This window comes from Oryctolagus cuniculus, chromosome 11 (genome assembly GCF_964237555.1).
Source record: "Oryctolagus cuniculus chromosome 11, mOryCun1.1, whole genome shotgun sequence".
Lineage (NCBI taxonomy): Eukaryota > Metazoa > Chordata > Mammalia > Lagomorpha > Leporidae > Oryctolagus > Oryctolagus cuniculus.
In genome coordinates this window covers 59,453,072-59,470,021 of record NC_091442.1, presented here as the reverse complement: position 1 = coordinate 59,470,021, position 16,950 = coordinate 59,453,072, and the positions used below count along the sequence as shown (strand labels likewise).

Sequence of the window (16,950 nt, the reverse complement as noted above, 5' to 3'; positions counted from 1 at the left end):
GATGAAAGATTCTCTCTATATAACTGCCTGTCAAACAAATAAATCTTTAAATAAGTAAATAAAATCACTTTATACTGTGTATCTAAACCTACCAAAAGTTCAACTCGAAAGATATGTTACTAGATTAACAATATTAGGGCCTAGTAGGGTTGTTTTCACAACTACAGCTATCATAGCTCCTAAATTTCCATCAGAGAACAAAGGGGTTACTGTAAAGAGCAGCTTAGAAAAAATAACCCAACTTTATTTACATAAAACCTGTTTTTCTCAGAACACTTGGACTTCTTACATATCTACATAACTTGTTTCTTCCATGTTTGATTTTGTTTGAGGGATTCTAAGTGTCATGTTGCTCTCGCCTGGATTTACAACAAGATTAAACAAGACAGTCCTAGTGTACTTTCTATCTTCTGAGAAGAAGGAGAGGCAAGCTGTCAGGTTGGTGCTGCCGTTTAATGGAAATTTTCCTTCATGTTTCCTTTAACATAATTTCTTTTTTCTTTCTTTTTATATAAAATGGATTATAATACAGTCAGCATGCTAAAATGCTTTGCATTTCTTCAAACTTTTTTCCTGTTTTTTAAAAAAATACTGGGATTATTGACTGGCATAGCTGGTAAAGCCGCCATATAGGCACCAGTTTGTCTCAGCTCCACTACTGATCCAGCTCTCTAAAGTGCCTTGGAAAAGCAGGCGAAGATGGCCCAAGTACTTGACCATGTGCACTCAAATGGGAAACCTGGAAGAAGCTTCTGGCTCCTGGCTTTGGCCTGGCCCTGGCCATTGCAGGCCATTTGGGAAGTGAACCAACAGATGGAACATCTCTCTCTCTCTCTCTCTCACTCCCTGCCACTCCTCTCTCTGTAAGTCTACCTTTCAAATAAATCTTAAAAAAAAGACTGATGTGCCAAGTTCCTCATTAGTTGAGCACCAGGGCCGGTGCTGTGACATAGTGGATAAAGCCGCTGCCTGCAGTGGGTGCCGGTTTGAGCCCCGGTTGCCCAACTTCCAATCCAGCTCTCTGCTATGGCCTGGGAAAGCAGTAGAAGATGGCCCAAAACACTTGGGCCCCTGCACCCATGTGGGAGACCCAGAGGAAGCTCCTGGCTCCTGGGTCGGATCGGCACAGCTCCAGTCATTGCAGCCAATGCAGGGAAGTGAACCATCGGATGGAAGACTCTCTCTCTCTGCCTCTCCTCTCTGTGTAACTCTGACTTTCAAATAAATAAATAAAATCTTTTAAAAAAAATAAAAAATTACTGATGACTTACTAGTTCGTCTTAGTGAGAAAGACTGGTATTAGGCTTCCAACAAGAGACACAATACTCATGGTTTTTAAATTAACACTTCTAATATCAAAGTACTTGGACAAAAGCTGGTATACTTGTCAGTGAACTTATTACAGAACATACTACACTCGTTTGAAGAAAAACCATTCTCAGAGAATGCTAGCTTTCTTTTTCTCTGACTTTCCAATTCACATATACTAAAATGTAGAACCAAAGGGCCTCATCCCCAAACTTGGAAATGTAGAAATAAGCCCAGAGAAAAAGAAAATACATCCTTAGGCTAGTGACTTCAACACAGAGTTAGGGAAACTCAGTGTTGGGGAGGAAGGGGGGACGGTCCCTGTAGGAGGTCTGAGGAGATGGCTATTTCTAGTCCTGACTGTAAACAGCAGAGATCGCATATTTACTTCGCTAGAAATGAATCTTGTCTACAACTTCAATAGTAACTAACATTTGCTCAGGCAAATGACATGTATTACCTAATCCTCCTAGTGGTCCCCATTTGACATATAAGGAAACTGGCAAAGATGAATCAGCAGGGATGGGGGACCTTCTGCCAACGGCCATTTGGATATTTATGATATTTGCAGGACATACAAAATTATCAACTCAAAAATTATCCTACTCTAGGGGCCAGTGTTGTGGTGCAGCAGGTTAAGCTGCCACCTGCAACACTGGCATCCCAAATAAGCACTGGTTTGAGTCCCAGCTTCACTTCTCCCTGGATGTGCTTGCAAGGCAGTGAGAGATGGCCAAATACCTGGGCCCCTGCCACCCATGTGGAAGACTTGGACAGAGTCCAGATTCCTGGCTTTTGCCTGGCCCAGCCCCAGCTATTATAGGCATTTGGGGGAGTAAACCAGCAGATGGAATTTATTCTCTCTCCTTCTTCCTCCCTCTGGGAAGCTACCTTCCAAATAAGAAAAATCTTAAAAAAAAAAAAAAAAAAAAAAAAAAAAAAAAAAAAAAAAAAAAAAAAAAAAACTCACTGTCCACTCTGCCTGTCAAAAAAAAAAAAAAAAAGTCATAGATGTACTAAATTTTGAGTCCTGCCTGTGGTTCCCTTGGCAGCATAGGCCTACTGGCCAGACCCCCCGCCACCCCTGGAAAGTGAGTTGAGATTCAGATAAAGAAGTCTGACTTCCGAGTCTGTTCTTAATATTTCCACAATACTGCCTCCTGAGAATTTCAAAATTTACCATTCGTAGTAAGCTCAATTTCATTTAATCCTAACCCTCAATTTACTGTGGCAAAGCTGTCAGAAATTTTAAAACAGCTTTCAGGGTATTTTAAATTCCCTACTTCCAGGGCAGGCACTTGATGTGGTTAGGACCTGGCTTGGAACACCTGCATCCCATACTGGAGTGCCTGGGTTCCCATCCTGGCTCTGATTTCTGATCCCAGCTTCCTGCTAATGCAGACCCTGGGGAGCAGCATGTGGTGGCTCAAACGGTTGGGTCCGTGCAAACTATGTGGAGACCAGGATGTAGTTCCTAGCTCCTGGCTTTTGCCTGGCCCAGCCCCAGCTGCTGCAGATATTTGGAGAGTGAGCCTCTCTCTGTACCTTTACTCTTGCCTTTCAAAGAAATAAAAATAATTTTCACTTCTCGCAAAAAGCAGCCGCAACTGTCTTAAATGGCTTAGAGAATTCAAGGACGTGTTCGCTGCGTCCTATTCCAGGAGAGTATGGGCGTCAGTGGCCCTTGTCTTACCAAAGTGCTGATTTCACATTCTACTTTTCAAGACTGCGTTAAGGACCTGCACTCCTAAAATGGATGTCTAAGGATATCCAGGACGCGCCCAAAAGAGCAGGCAGAAAAAACTGCGAGTGTGCCTGTTTTCCCGGGAGGGGGACACGCTGTAACAACTTCAGCGTCGTGTACTCCAATAGAACTACGTCACTTCTCCTTTCCGGCGCTGTGAACACCACCTCTGAGCCTCTCGCTCTAATTTATGGTCCCCCATCTTCCCGCTGTGGTGTCACGCAGGGAAATCGCGAAGGCGCCTTCCCACAGACGCCAACCGCGAGACTTTGGCGACCGAAAGCCGGAGCCTGCTTCTCACGGTTTCTCACACACGCTCGCGGGTGTCTGAGGGCCGCGCCGAGTTCCGGCCGGACGAGCTCGCCCAGTTCGGAATTCTTCCCTTATTTAGACCTCGCCGCCACCCCGGCCCCAGGCACAACCGGACGGTCACGCAAAGGAAGTGGCTGCCTGCGCCTCCTGACCCGGAATCGGATCCGGGCCCCGCCCCCCGCGCGCCGCGCTGCCTTCTGCAACAGGCGTGGGTCACGCTCTCGCTCGCTCTCTTTCTGCCGCCATCTTGGTTCCGCGTTCCCCGCACAGTAAGTGCTGTCTGCGCCGCTACTCTCTATCCGCAGCCATCCGCCCTTCTTGCAGGCCGGGCCGCCCCTGGGATTGAGAATTCAGGCGAATTGGAGGCTTTATGAGCCCACGGGCTTTCTGCTCGTCCCTGGGCCTCAGGACAAAATGGGGACTGCCGTTGGTGTCGGGCAAAAGCAGGGCATAAGGGCCGCGGGGGCCGTGGACCCTGCGTCCGGGCCTGGAGACATGGGGGGCCGTTGTCGTAGGTGGGCGGAAGCGGAGTGCGAGTGCTGTTGGGAACGGCTTCGTAAGAACCCGGAGGTTACGGGGTCACGGCCTTCGAACCCCTCACACCGTACTTATGTGACAAGCGAGTGTTGGGATTTAGACGCCCCCACCCCCCGCGCCTTCTCCCCTGCTGACCCCCGAAGACTGGGCAGAGGGGAGGGGGTTCGAGGTAGCGTCTGAAGCCCCCCGCGCTCGGGAGCCGGACTGGAATGCCGCCCCTCGGGTGGAGAACGCACTGGCTCCCGCTGGCCTGGTGGGGTTTGGAGTGTGGGATAAGACGAGCCCGGGCCACCGGGACGACCCGTGTTTGCAGTGGGAAGCGGCTCGAGGAGAGGTGATTGGCTTGCCGGAGGGAGTCCTGAGGGTCGCGTCGATTTCTGCCCGTTCCCTGCTGCCTTGGAGGGGCGGGTTGTCGCCAAACTGTCGCGTGACTTGTTTTCTCAGGAGCCCTCCGCGGAGTTCTAGAGGATACTTGACCCTGGGTTAAAGAGGGGACTCCTGCCTGTCCATTGAGGCCTCCTTTTTATTCCCTTCCTTCAGAAATGCCCGGCGAAGCCACAGAAACCGTCCCTGCCACAGAGCAGGAGTTGCCCCAGCCCCAGGCCGAGACAGGTAGGTGCCCTTCGCCCGCCTGCGCATCATTAACACGGACCCTGAGGCCTTTGCTGGGGGAGGGGGAGTGAGGAAGGGGATGTGGGCTGCTGCCACCTTTCAGAGTTAGCTGTCATTGAAGTTGGGGTTGCAGCTTTACCGGGTAACAGCCATCCTGGGAGGATTTCTTCAGGGGGTGGGCTAAAAGATAGTACCCTTAGGATGTGTGGACATTAGGAGCCCCCTAGCCTATTTTGTGATTTAGCCAACTGCCTCAGAAGAGGCTGTGCTGGGCTCAGGGATTCCTGCCTATGAGGACTGGGTCACACAGGCAGGCCAGGGAGACCTGAGCTTTTGAGAAGTTCAGCCAGCAAGTTGGATCAAGGTTTTAGATAGCAGGGCTTGGCACAGTGCCTTCATCACATGTCTGGATGACACGGGTGCTGGTGGTAACCGTGTCCTGCTGGGCCCCAGAGCTCTCCGAAGTCGGTTCGCTTGCCTTATGGGTGGGTGCTGAGATATTTCTGGTGTGCTGGAATAATGCCTGTACTATCATCTGGCACTCGGGATTGATTGAAACAAAGCCTGCCTTTGCCTCGTCTTAGGTGTTGGAAATAGTGGATGGAGAATATGGTGTGAAGGCAGGTTTTGAATTCTATTTAGAACATGTCTCTGTAGAAGACTTGAGGTGGTAGTCTTGCTAAGTCGTGCAGTATTAAATGAAAGGCATCTTCAGGCTGTGACCTCCGCTCCCCTGTGTTTATGGTAAATTTAATATTTCTTCAAGTTCCACCTGTCGCTTAAGGGCATCTTTTGGAGTTAAAATAGAGTTGTTTATGGCTGAAAGCATTGAGGTTCTCCCTCTCCACCTGTCTGATTTTAGCAGCTGAAGGGATTACTACAGCTGCTAAGAGAGGAGGGGGCCGGGAGCTGGGGTGTGAGCAGTGTGAAATACTGACCCACACAGATCTTAAGGAAGAGGGAAATAAAGGACTAGTGTAGATCCTGTAGTTTTAATGCTAGGCGGTATATTTTAGAGATTGTTTCGTTGAACAACTTATTTACAAATGTAGAGAGTGAAGTTCAGGTACATGTAGGGTATTCTGGTTTCAAGCTTTCTAACTATAATGCCATATACTTCGGAAGCAGTCCCGACAGTGTTACTTAAACATACATACACCTGAATAGTCTGAGCTTGTGCAGGTTTATAATAAAGCTGTGCTGGCTAGAACACAGGTTCTGTCTGTAGTTAAATAGAATGAATGAAGTAACTAGTTCAGGGAACAAAGCAGGTAAAAGTGTATTCTAATCCTGAGATTTTGAGCTGTCAATTCTCTGGAGAAAAATGGTTGAACCATTTGCGTTTCTACAGTGGGACGCCATAAGAACTTCAGAATTACTGGTTAAGTGAATTTTGAATGCTACTGGCTTTTTTTTTTTTAACACCCCTTCTAGGCATTGAGCATTTGTTAATCTAACCCTGTGTTACTCCTGAATGACAGACAATGGTGTTTTGCCCCTCTATGACAAAACCTTTTACGCAGTTTTACTGTAGTGCCAAGTATTGGTCTGTTTTGAGAGAATGAAAAATAACTTGTCCAAATTAGTGGGTAAGGATCCAGTATATTCTCTCCACTCTAATTCTCTCCTTCCAAAATAGAGCTACAGTCTGGTTTAACAAGTTGGGTTACAATTTCATAATACAGTCCCTACCCTTGTGACTAAGCTGTCTCCCTGGAGGTTTTATTCATCTTTGATTGATGTCTGAAGATCTAACATTACCAAGGAAGATTTGTAGAGACTAGAGGCCAGCCCAATCATGGTTGGTTTTGTTTGTTTTCTTTTTGGTTTTGATGAATAAGTAACTTGGCATAAGGAAGCTAAGGGACTTAGTAAAGGACTAAATTGTACCAGGCACCCATTTCCTAAAACTGTTCTAGCACAGATTTTTTTCCTAGTGGAAGCCTGGAAGTATACACACCCTGATTTTCTGTTTTGTTTTGTTTTGTTTTGTTTTTTTCCGTATTCAGCTCTGATTTGCCATTGTTGTCACTGCGAGTTCCAGTTTTCAGTATCTGTTTCGGTCAGACCACGCTCCTTGGGTGGACAGGGTAGCACAGCTGTTCTTCAGTGGTAGTTCTGTCGACTGTGTGAAATGCTTAGGAGTGGGGTCCGTTTCAGGAGGCAGTTGGAGGGCACAGTGGAACACACTACAAAGCTGTTCCCAGCCTTCTGGGCCTGTGCTCCCTCTTACAGATAAGCTTGTCTTACATTGTCCTCCTGTCCTAAAATAGTTGGTTTATTTTAGTAGAACTTGGGAAGTGTGGGGAGACGAGGAGAGGAATGTATTCTCTTGAACACTGATAGGTGTTTTGGGAAGGTTTGTTGCCTGTCACCTTCATCTAATCCTGTGTGGTGACTCTCAAATCTCAGATTTTAAATTCCAGTGTTCCCTGTGAGGCATGTTGTGCCAAGTTGGGCTGCATAACTCACCTTTGTTTTTGTTTTTGTTTTTTTTTCCTTCCCTTCTTTATCTCTTTTTTGCTTTTCCAACTGTGCTTTTTTCAGCTATGCGTGTCACTGCTGCCTTAGGGCAGCCTGGACCTGCCCTTCCCCCTCCTGGCTCCCTTGCCCCCCAACAGTGCCCTCTGGCAACTGCTAACCAGCCTTCCCCGTTCCCTCCTCCCTCTGCTATTGCCTCAACCCCCTTTGAAGTTCCTTTTCCCCAGTCATCTTCTGGAACAGCCCTGCCTTTGGGAACTGCCCCTGACACCCCGGTTTTCCTGCCAAACCTGATAGGGCCTCCAATCTCCCCCGCAGCCTTAGCTCTGGCCTCTCCCATGATAGCTCCAACTCTGAAAGGTGCCCACTCCCCTTCAGCTCCCTTGGCTCTGGTTGCCTTGGCTCCCCACTCAGTTCCAAAGAGTTCTACTTTTCCACCTCTTAGCTCACCACCTGCAGTTGCTGTAGCTGAGTCAGGCTCAGTGACATCTAAATCAGGCCCCACTGCTCCAGAATCAAAGACTTCTCCTATTCAAATTCCCCCTCAAGGAGTCCCTAATCCGAAAGGTATTGCCAGTGCTCTTCCCTCCAACCTTGTAACCCCCTTGGCATCTGTTCCATCTGGAGTAGCCTCCTGTCCTCAGACACCACCCGCCACTCCCCTGACCATTACTTCTCAGGTCACTTCCTCAGCTCTGACTTCTCCACAAAACCCTGTAAACCTCCCCCTGAAGGAGCCTGTTAGTCCACCTGCTGCCTTACCCTTTTCAACCCAGTCTATTCCTGTGGTAACCTCTTCTCAAAAGACTGTGGCTCCCAGCAGCCCCTCAGTTTTCCCCACCATGCTGGGTTCTCATCTTGGACCTTTACATCCGAGTTCTTCTGTTGGTTCTCCTGTACAACCATTAGGTCAGAGAGAGCCTAATGATCCGTGCACACTGCGTACCACTTCTCTAGAGCCTTCTTCAGGAGCATCTTACCTCTCTCACAGGTCTGCCGTTCCTCCCCTTCCTTCCAGAAATGAGCCAGTGACTACTCTTCCCACAGGAGCTGCAGCTTCCCCTCTGGCTCCATCAGTGAACAAAGGGCCCATAATCTACAGTCCTTCTGACTCCCCAGATGTAACCACTTCTTCACTATCTCCTACATCCCCTTTTGTTCTTAAAGGCTCTCCTAATGCCACTCAGCAGCAGCCTTTTGGAACACAGATTCTTCCTTCTTCAGGAACAGGCATTGGAGAAGCACCCATTTCTTCTGTTGGAACCTCCCCATTTGTGATGACTACTAACCCCTCTACAATTTCTGCAGCACCTACTACCTTTCAGGTAGCTACTTCTGTCTCTTCTCCAATCTCATCTGGTCCAGTAAGTGGGAAAGAACCAACTTCCCCTAGCGCCATGGTTGCGGCACCTGTGGCTCCCCAAGTGCTTGCTCCTACTCAAGCAATAGCTGGTTTGGCAGAACCAGTCTCTCCTCAGCCAGTCCCTGAAGACTTCAAAAATCTCCCCACTTCAGAGTTGGTAAAGTTCCCAACCCAAAAAGATCTTCAAACTATATCATCCTGTCCTGTAGGAGCCCCTGTTTGTCCAGCCCAGGCAGGACTCTCCACCGAGAATGACCCTACTCTACCACCATTGGCCTTGGCAGCCCCTAAAAATTCCCCTTGTCCTCAAAAGACAGCATCTTCTCTGGACATGCCACTTTCTCCAGAAGCTGCCCTAGCAAAGAAAAGCCCTGTGGGTGCTCTCCCTGTAGATAAGTCAGCAGTTGCTGCTGCTGCTCCTCTAGGTGGTAAATCCCCAGCCTCTATCATTGAGACAGATTCTCACATAAGCACGGACCCTGCTAGTCTGCTTCTCAAAGGTTCTTTCACCACCTCACCCGTGGTTCCATTTTCTTTGGAAAGTAGAGACCCTGTGGCTCATAAAACTCCCACAAGTGCCTCTGCTGTCACTATAAGCAGCCATTTCCCAGAAGGAGCTGTCTCTTCAGCTCCTACTACAAAGGGAACTTCCACTCTTCCTACTTCACCTGTGACTCCTGAAGCCTCTGGAAGTTGCCCTGTGCCTCCTGGCGTTTTATCCTCCCAGACTATTTCTGCTTCTGCAGATGTCTTGGCCCTGGCCCCTGAAATTCCCAAGTCTATGCCCTTTCCCTCTCTTCCCCCAGCTGGGACTTCTCCAGGCACAGAGAAAGTTTATGGTATTTCTCAAACCTCAGCACTGGCTCCTGTGACTTCCTCTCCTGAGGGTGCTGGTGCCTCTGTCACGGCATCTTCCAAGGGCTCTCTGACTTGCCCGGCTGGCTCCCCGTCTCCTTCGGGACCTCTTGCATCTCCTCAGACTAAAACACCTCCAGCTAAGAAGGGGTCTGCTCTTCCTGATGCTCCGGTTGGGAATCTCTCATCTGCTGTTCCTTCAGCGGAAACTTCCTCTCCTCCAGAGGCCAGTCTGTCTGTGCAAGGCCCCAAAAGCTCACCAGCCAAGAAGCAGTCTTCTATTTCTCCATCCTCCCAAGAGGCTCCCACTCCCCCAGCTACCCCATCCCTTAAAGGAGTCCCTGCTAAGACTTGTCCCTCTCCCAAAAAGGCCCCATCCTCCACAGAGGTCCCTGTTCCCCCAGCTGTGACTCCCTCCCCTAAAGAGCCCCCAAAAACGTTAGCCCTCAAAGAGGTCCCAGCTACCCCATCTACCAAAGAGGACTCTCCTCCCCCAGCAGTGACAATTCCCTCCTCCAAAAAGGCCCCATCCCCCAAAAAGGTCTCCACGCCCCCAGCTGTGACACCTTCATCTCCCAAAGAGGTCTCAGTTACCCCATCTCCCAAAGGGACCTCCACTCCCCCTGTTGCAACTCTGCCCTCCCCCAAAAAGGCCTCAGCCCCAAAAGGAGGCCCGGCTGCCCCACCCCACAAAGAGGCTCCCTTGCCCCCAGCTGTGACACCTCCCTCCCCTAAAGGAGGCCCGATTTCCCCATCCCCTAAAGGGACCCCTATGTCTCCAGCTGTGACACCCCCATCTCCCAAAGAGTCCCCCGTTCCCCTGGTTGCATCTCTACCCTCTCCGGAAAAGGCCTCAGCCCCCAAAGGAGGCCCAGCTACCCCACCCCCCAAAGAAGTTCCCATGCCGTCAGCTGTAGCACCTCCCTCCCCCAAAGAAGTCCCAACTACCCCATCCCCCAAAGAGTCCCCCACTCCCCCAGTTGCAACTCTTCCCTCTCCCAAAAAGGCCTCAGCCTCTAAAGGAGGCCCAACTACCCCACCCACTAAAGAGACCCCCGTGCCCCCAGCAGTAACACCTCCCTCCCCCAAAGAGTCCCCTGTTCCCCCAGTTGTAACTCTTCCCTCCCCAAAAAGGGCCTCAGCCCCCAAAGGAGGCCCAACTACCCCACCCCCAAAAGAGACCCCCGTGCCCCCAGCAGTAACACCTCCCTCCCCCAAAGAGTCCCCTGTTCCCCCAGTTGTAACTCTTCCCTCCCCAAAAAGGGCCTCAGCCCCCAAAGGAGGCCCAACTACCCCACCCCCAAAAGAGGCCCCCGTGCCCCCAGCGGTAACCCCTCCCTCCCCCAAAGAGTCTCCTGTTCCCCCAGTTGCATCTCTTCCCTCTCCAAAAAAGGCCTCAGCCCCCAAAGGAGGCCCAGCTACTCCACCCCCCAGAGAGGCCCCTGTGCCCCCAGCGGTAACCCCTCCCTCCCCCAAAGAGTCCCCTGTTCCCCCAGTTGCAACTCCTCCCTCTCCGAAAAAGGCCTCAGCCCCCAAAGAGGCTCCCTTGCCCCCAGCTGTAGCACCTCCCTCCCCCAAAGAGTCCCCCACTCCCCCAGTTGCAACTCTTCCCTCTCCAAAAAAGGCCTCAGCCCCCAAAGGAGGCCCAGCTGCCTCAGCCCTTAAAGGGACTCCTATATCTCCAGCTGTGACACCTCCCTCCCCCAAAGAAGTCCCAACTACCCCATCCCCCAAAGAGTCCCCCACTCCCCCAGTTGCAACTCTTCCCTCTCCCAAAAAGGCCTCAGCCCCAAAAGGAGGCCCCACTACCCCACCCCTCAAAGAGGCCCCCGTGACCCCAGCTGTGACACCTCCCTCCCCCAAAGAGGGCCCAGCTATTCCAGCCCCCAAAAAGGCCCCAGCCCCTAAAGGAGGCCCAGCTGCCCTATCCCCTAAAGGGACCCCCACTTCTCCAGCTGTGGCACCCCCGTCTCCCAAAGAGGCCCCCCCTCCCCAAGCTGCAATTACTCCCACCTCCAAAAAGGCTCCATCCTTCAAAGGAAGCCCAGTTACCCAACCCCCTAAAGAAGTCCCAACAACTTTAGCCCCTAAAGAGGTCCCCACTCCCCCAGCTGCAACTCCTTCCTCCCCAAAAAAGGCCCCAGCCCTCAAAGAGGCCCCTATTTCCCCAGCTGTGGCACCTCCCTCCCCCAAAGAGGCCCCAACTACCCTATCCCCCAAAGGGGCCTCTACTTCCCCAGATGCTACTCTCCCCTCCCCCAAAAAAGCCCCAGCCACCAAACCAAACCCACCTACATCACCTAAAGGGGTTCCCACTCCCCCAGCTACAACTGTTCCCTCCCTCAAAAAGGCTCCATCCTCTAAAAAGGCCTCTACTACCCCAGTTGAGACACCTCCAGCCCCTAAAGGGGCCCTGACTCCTGCCACTTCTCCCCCAAAAAAGGTCCCGACCCCCAAAGCAGATCCAGCTACGCCATCACCCAAAGAATCTTCCACTTGCCCAGTCATGACTCCACTTCCACCCAAAGAGGCTTCCACGCCTCCAGTTGCAGCTCCTTCCTCTCCCAAAAAGATGGTCGCCACTCCAGCCCACAAAGGCGTCCCAGCTGCTCCACCCTCCAAAGAGGCTCCCATATCCCCAGCTGCAACACCTCCCTCCCCGCAAAAGGCCAGAGCCACTTCAGCACCCAAAGGTGGCCCAGCAACCCCATCCTCCAAAGGAGCCCCGGCTGCCCCATCCCATAAAGAAATTCCCAGTCCTCTACCTGTGACTCCTGTCTCTCTCAAAGGCTCCTCTAGTTCCCCAGTGTCAGTCAAAAGTACCTCTGAGGCCATTGCCCCTCAGGCCTCTGAAGGGCTACCAGCTCTCAAAGAAGTACTTGTTGCTCCAGCTCCAGAAAGTGCACCCGTCGTGACAGCTCCCACTCAGAAAGGTCCACCACCCAAGAAGAGTTCTGCTACTTCAGCTCCTGTGTGCTTGGATCCTTCAGCTAAGACTGATACTAAAGGACCTGTTTCAGCATTGGCTACAGCCCCTCTACAGACAGTCCCCATTCACAAAGACTCTGCAAAGGCTGCAAAAGTGGTCCCTGTTTCTCCTGTGAAAGGCAAAGATTCTTTTCATTCCCCAAAGGGTCCCTTGGCTCCTCCCCCTGAGTCTGAGACATCTCCCCCTCCAGCAGCAGCTGCCTCTGAGAAGGGCCTTCCTAAAGCTGGATCAGCATCTGTCTCTCCAGCATCCACCCCACCAGTCTCTCTGCCTCTTGCTCCCTCCCCAGTTCCCCCTCTGCTTCCTAAACAGCAATTTCTGCCGTCCTCACCTGGGCTGGTGCTGGAATCACCCCCTAAGCCCGCAGCCCCTGCTGATGAGGATGAGCTGCCGCCTCTGATCCCCCCGGAACCAATCTCTGGGGGAGTGCCTTTCCAGTCGGTCCTCGTCAACATGCCCACCCCTAAACCTGCTGGGATCCCTGCCCCAACCCCCTCTGCCAAGCAGCCTGTTCTGAAGAACAACAAGGGTATTTGCCTTGGTTTGCCGTGTGCATGGTGTGTTGCCCACACCCCTCTTGGGGGCTACCCACCAGTACTAACCCTAGGATGCGCCGCTTTCTCCAGTGTATCTGCTTGTGTTTAGACGTAGAACATAGAGTGATAATTCTAAATGCAAAAGCTCTAGGAATGAGAGATTGAATCTTGGTGTTCATCACCTCAGGTAGTTTGGTATGGTCCAGAATAAACCCTTGGTCTGCCATCTATTTTACCTACCTGATGTGACATTGAAAACCAAGACCTTGCAGACTTTGATTTGCTCTAATCCCTATCACATCACTAACCTTGTCCCTGGGCCTGGGATTTGCTAACTATTGGGGAATCTGAAGTTAATGTCAACTTCTTTTCACTTCTTAGTAATGACCAGTTGCCCAGGAACTCCCTTTTCTTTAAAATGTAGAGACCTGTTTTTTATAGCCTCAGAATGGTGCAGATGTACGCTTTTTTCCCTCAGTAGTCTTTATTGATGCTTGGCCTTTCAATGAAGAGAAACTTAATGTGTTTGGAAGAAATGGAGGAAGTCATAGGACAGTATCTAATAGAGAAAATGACTTATTGGATCTGTAAGTTGCCACTGAGAATCTTCCAGCTATGCTGACTGAATCAAATCACTATGATGGATGGCTTGAAAATAAGGCTGAATGTGTGTACACAACTGCTTCTGGCCTCCTCCAACCCAGTTTAAAGGATGCAGGGAAAGCACCCTGCTTTTTCTGCCTCTACAGTGTAATTCTATTGTTTTCCACTTAAGTATATATGGAGATACCTTCTACCAGAACTTTTCCAGGATTGTTGTGCTATTGGGTACAATTGGAGTTAATGGGTCATTGGTGTTTATTTGTGCCAAGAAATAAAGACCTCAAGGGAAAGAAAGCAGTTATAGTGCATAAACTGCTCGGCTATATCTAGTGATTACCTCTCGTTTCTGGGACTAGGACTTTAATAGATATGTACACACTACTTTATGACCGAGTTCGAGGCTCTCAAGCTGGCCTCACACAAACCAGTTGGCTTACAAATGTTTAACTTTGTCAGGTCTAGCATAGAGCAGTGACCTGTAGTCTAGATAGGCCGTGGTGAGGTACCTCCTCCTTACCATCTGTACTATGAAATGTAAAAGTTGTTTGTTGTCTTAGGGTCTGGAACAGAATCTGACAGTGATGAATCAGTGCCAGAGCTTGAGGAACAAGATTCCACACAGGCAACCACGCAGCAGGCTCAGGTAGGTATTCTAGTGGTATGTGTCCTTGAATCATGGGAGCATTGGACAGTCAGAGTTGATCACAGATGACTTTTGTATTGGAGACTTGTGAACTTTAATAAAGGGAAAGCCCTGTGGAACATGTGGTATCTAGATCTTAGTTTCATTTAACTCAAAGCTGTTTTATCTTAGCTGGCCGCCGCAGCTGAAATCGATGAAGAACCAGTCAGTAAAGCAAAACAGAGTCGGAGTGAAAAGAAGGCACGGAAGGTAAAACTGAGTGATACGCAAGGATAAAATGGATCTGTAGTAGAACCCTTGGTAGCAGTAGAATCTTCCTTAGTTAAATTAATGTCATATAGGCCGGCGCCGCGGCTCACTAGGCTAATCCTCCGCCTAGCGGCGCCGGCACACCGGGTTCTAGTCCCGGTCGGGGCGCCGGATTCTGTCCCGGTTGCCCCTCTTCCAGGCCAGCCCTCTGCTGTGGCCCGGGAGTGCAGTGGAGGATGGCCCAAGTGCTTGGGCCCTGCACCCCATGGGAGACCAGGAAAAGCACCTGGCTCCTGGCTCCTGCCACCGGATCAGTGCGGTGCGCCGGCCGCAGCGCGCTGGCCGCGGCGGCCATTGGAGGGTGAACCAACGGCAAAGGAAGACCTTTCTCTCTGTCTCTCTCTCTCTCACTGTCCACTCTGCCTGTCCAAAAATACAAAAAAAAATAAAAATAAAAAAATAAAAATAAAAAAAAAATTAATGTCATATAAAAGCCACTATTGGAGAAAGCCCAGGAATCCTGAAAAACGATTCTCTATTATTGTATAAACTTTTAACCTGGGAAAAGACTTTGCTTTGGGTGTTGTATTACTGTGTTCCTTGCTTCCTGGAGCTACTTCTAAGAAGTTGAAACCTGATGTTCTTTTCTGTTCTGTAGGCCATGTCCAAACTGGGTCTTCGACAGGTTACAGGGGTTACTAGAGTCACTATCCGGAAATCTAAGAATATCCTCTTTGTCATCACAAAACCAGATGTCTACAAGAGCCCAGCCTCAGATACCTACATAGTTTTTGGGGAAGCCAAGGTGAGTACAGTTTTCTGTGGATTACTCTAGATCAGGGTTTTCAACCTCGACTACTGACATTGTGAATCAGATAGTTCTTTGTGGTGGAAGGGCCATTCATCCTGTACATCTTAGACATTTAGCAGCATTGTATCCAGTTGTGATAACCAAGAAATTGCCCAGACATTGTCAGCTGTTCTTTGGAGGCATTATCACCCTTCTTTGAGAACCACTTCTCTTTGTACAATGATACATAGGCTGAGTGAGGGGGAAGCAGTTAAAGCTATTTAGTAAGTGGGTGTAGACTGAGGGTTTTGAGGGACTTTGATTTCTCTCTCTCTTTAATTCTGGCTTTCAAATAAATAAATAGGAGCCAGCACTATGGTGTAGTAGGTTGAACCTTTGCCTATAGTGCAGGTATCTTACATGGGCATGGATTCAAGTCCCAATGATGACTTGGGAAAGCAGTGAAAGTTGGCCTAATGCTTGGGTCTCTGCACCCACCTGGGAGACCTAGAAGAATTTCTTAAAAAAAGAATGAGGATTTTGAGAATACATACATGATTTTTTATTTCATGCACACTAATTACTTCAATTCCTGTATTCTCTGCCCTATAGATTGAGGACTTATCTCAGCAAGCACAGCTGGCAGCAGCTGAGAAATTCAAAGTTCAAGGTGAAGCTGTCTCAAACATTCAGGAAAACACACAGACTCCAACCGTACAGGAGGAGAGTGAAGAGGAAGAGGTATACCAGGAAATGTCTTACACTTTGAATCCTCTCAATAGCAGTGTTTGTGTTGGCGGATAAAGACTTTACTGTTTCAGGCCAGAGGCAACTGCTGTCAGGACTTGAAATTGAGCAAATCTTTAACAAGCTAATTTGTAAATTGAAAATTTGAAGCCGGCGCCGTGGCTCAATAGGCTAATCCTCCACCTTGCGGCGCCGGCACACCGGGTTCTAGTCCCGGTTGGGGCGCCGGATTCTGTCCCGGTTGCCCCTCTTCCAGGCCAGCTCTCTGCTATGGCCAGGGAGTGCAGTGGAGGATGGCCCAGGTGCTTGGGCCCTGCACCCCATGGGAGACCAGGAAAAGCACCTGGCTCCTGGCTCCTGCCAGGATCAGCGCGGTGCGCCGGCTGCAGCGGCGGCCATTGGAGGGTGAACCAACGGCAAAAGGAAGACCTTTCTCTCTCTGTCTCTCTCTCTCACTGTCCACTCTGCCTGTCAAAAAAAAAAAAAAAAAAAAAAAAATTTGGTGCAGCCTGTAAGTGATATTATAAATATGCAAATGGCCCTGCTTGAGGCACTCAGCTTGCATTGAGTTGAGTGGCTTTTGAATTATATTATCTAGATTTAAGAAACTAACTCCAAAGAACTACTGAAGTTACTCTTGCCCTCTCCTTTCAGGTCGATGAGACGGGTGTGGAAGTTAAGGATATCGAGTTGGTCATGTCACAAGCAAATGTGTCAAGAGCAAAGGCAGTCCGAGCCCTGAAGAACAACAGTAATGATATTGTAAATGCTATTATGGTGAGTGTCCAAGCCCTCTGCCCTGACCAATTAAGAGTGGCATCATTTTTTCTCTGCTTAATATCAGCCACTTAAGAAGCCTCATCCCAAAGCCTCTTCTGAGTTGCCTTAGGTTTTAGTGACCTGGATTTGCCCATGCTGTCTATAACTACCTCTAACTATCTTTTTTTTTTTTTTTTTCCCTCTTACAGGAATTAACAATGTAACCATCTGAAAAACAAGGATCTTTTTTGGTGTTTCAAAGAGTAACTGCAGCTTGGTTTGAAATTTGTACTGTTTCTATCATTAATAAAGTTATGGCTTCTTGTTGGATGAACTCAGTAGGTGCTTGGTCTCTTCCCCCAAGAAAAACCAGGAAGCTTCTTATTTGGTGCGGTCTTTAAGATGCAGTTTGGAAAACCACA

At 49.6% G+C, this 16,950-nt stretch overlaps 1 protein-coding gene across 7 annotated transcripts; it reads left to right on the top strand.

Moving 5' to 3' along the window:
• Positions 1 to 3,196: 3,196 nt before the first annotated feature.
• Positions 3,197 to 16,862, top strand: NACA (nascent polypeptide associated complex subunit alpha). 7 transcript variants are annotated; one of them, XR_011380091.1, is made up of 10 exons: positions 3,374 to 3,633; positions 4,442 to 4,513; positions 7,061 to 8,319; positions 12,104 to 12,730; positions 13,898 to 13,983; positions 14,155 to 14,232; positions 14,891 to 15,037; positions 15,635 to 15,763; positions 16,424 to 16,546; positions 16,738 to 16,862. XR_011380091.1 is itself a non-coding variant. In XM_051832899.2 (9 exons), the coding sequence occupies exons 2-9, from the start codon at positions 4,444 to 4,446 to the stop codon at positions 16,750 to 16,752; spliced, it is 1,275 nt and encodes a 424-aa protein (XP_051688859.1). In that variant the 5' UTR covers positions 3,374 to 3,633; positions 4,442 to 4,443; the 3' UTR covers positions 16,753 to 16,862. The 7 variants fall into 7 exon arrangements, 5 of the variants coding, with proteins under 5 accessions (XP_051688860.1, XP_069908500.1, XP_051688859.1 ...); XR_011380090.1 differs by having other exon boundaries at positions 3,629 to 4,070; XM_051832899.2 differs by lacking the exon at positions 7,061 to 8,319.
• The last annotated feature ends 88 nt before the right edge of the window (positions 16,863 to 16,950 follow it).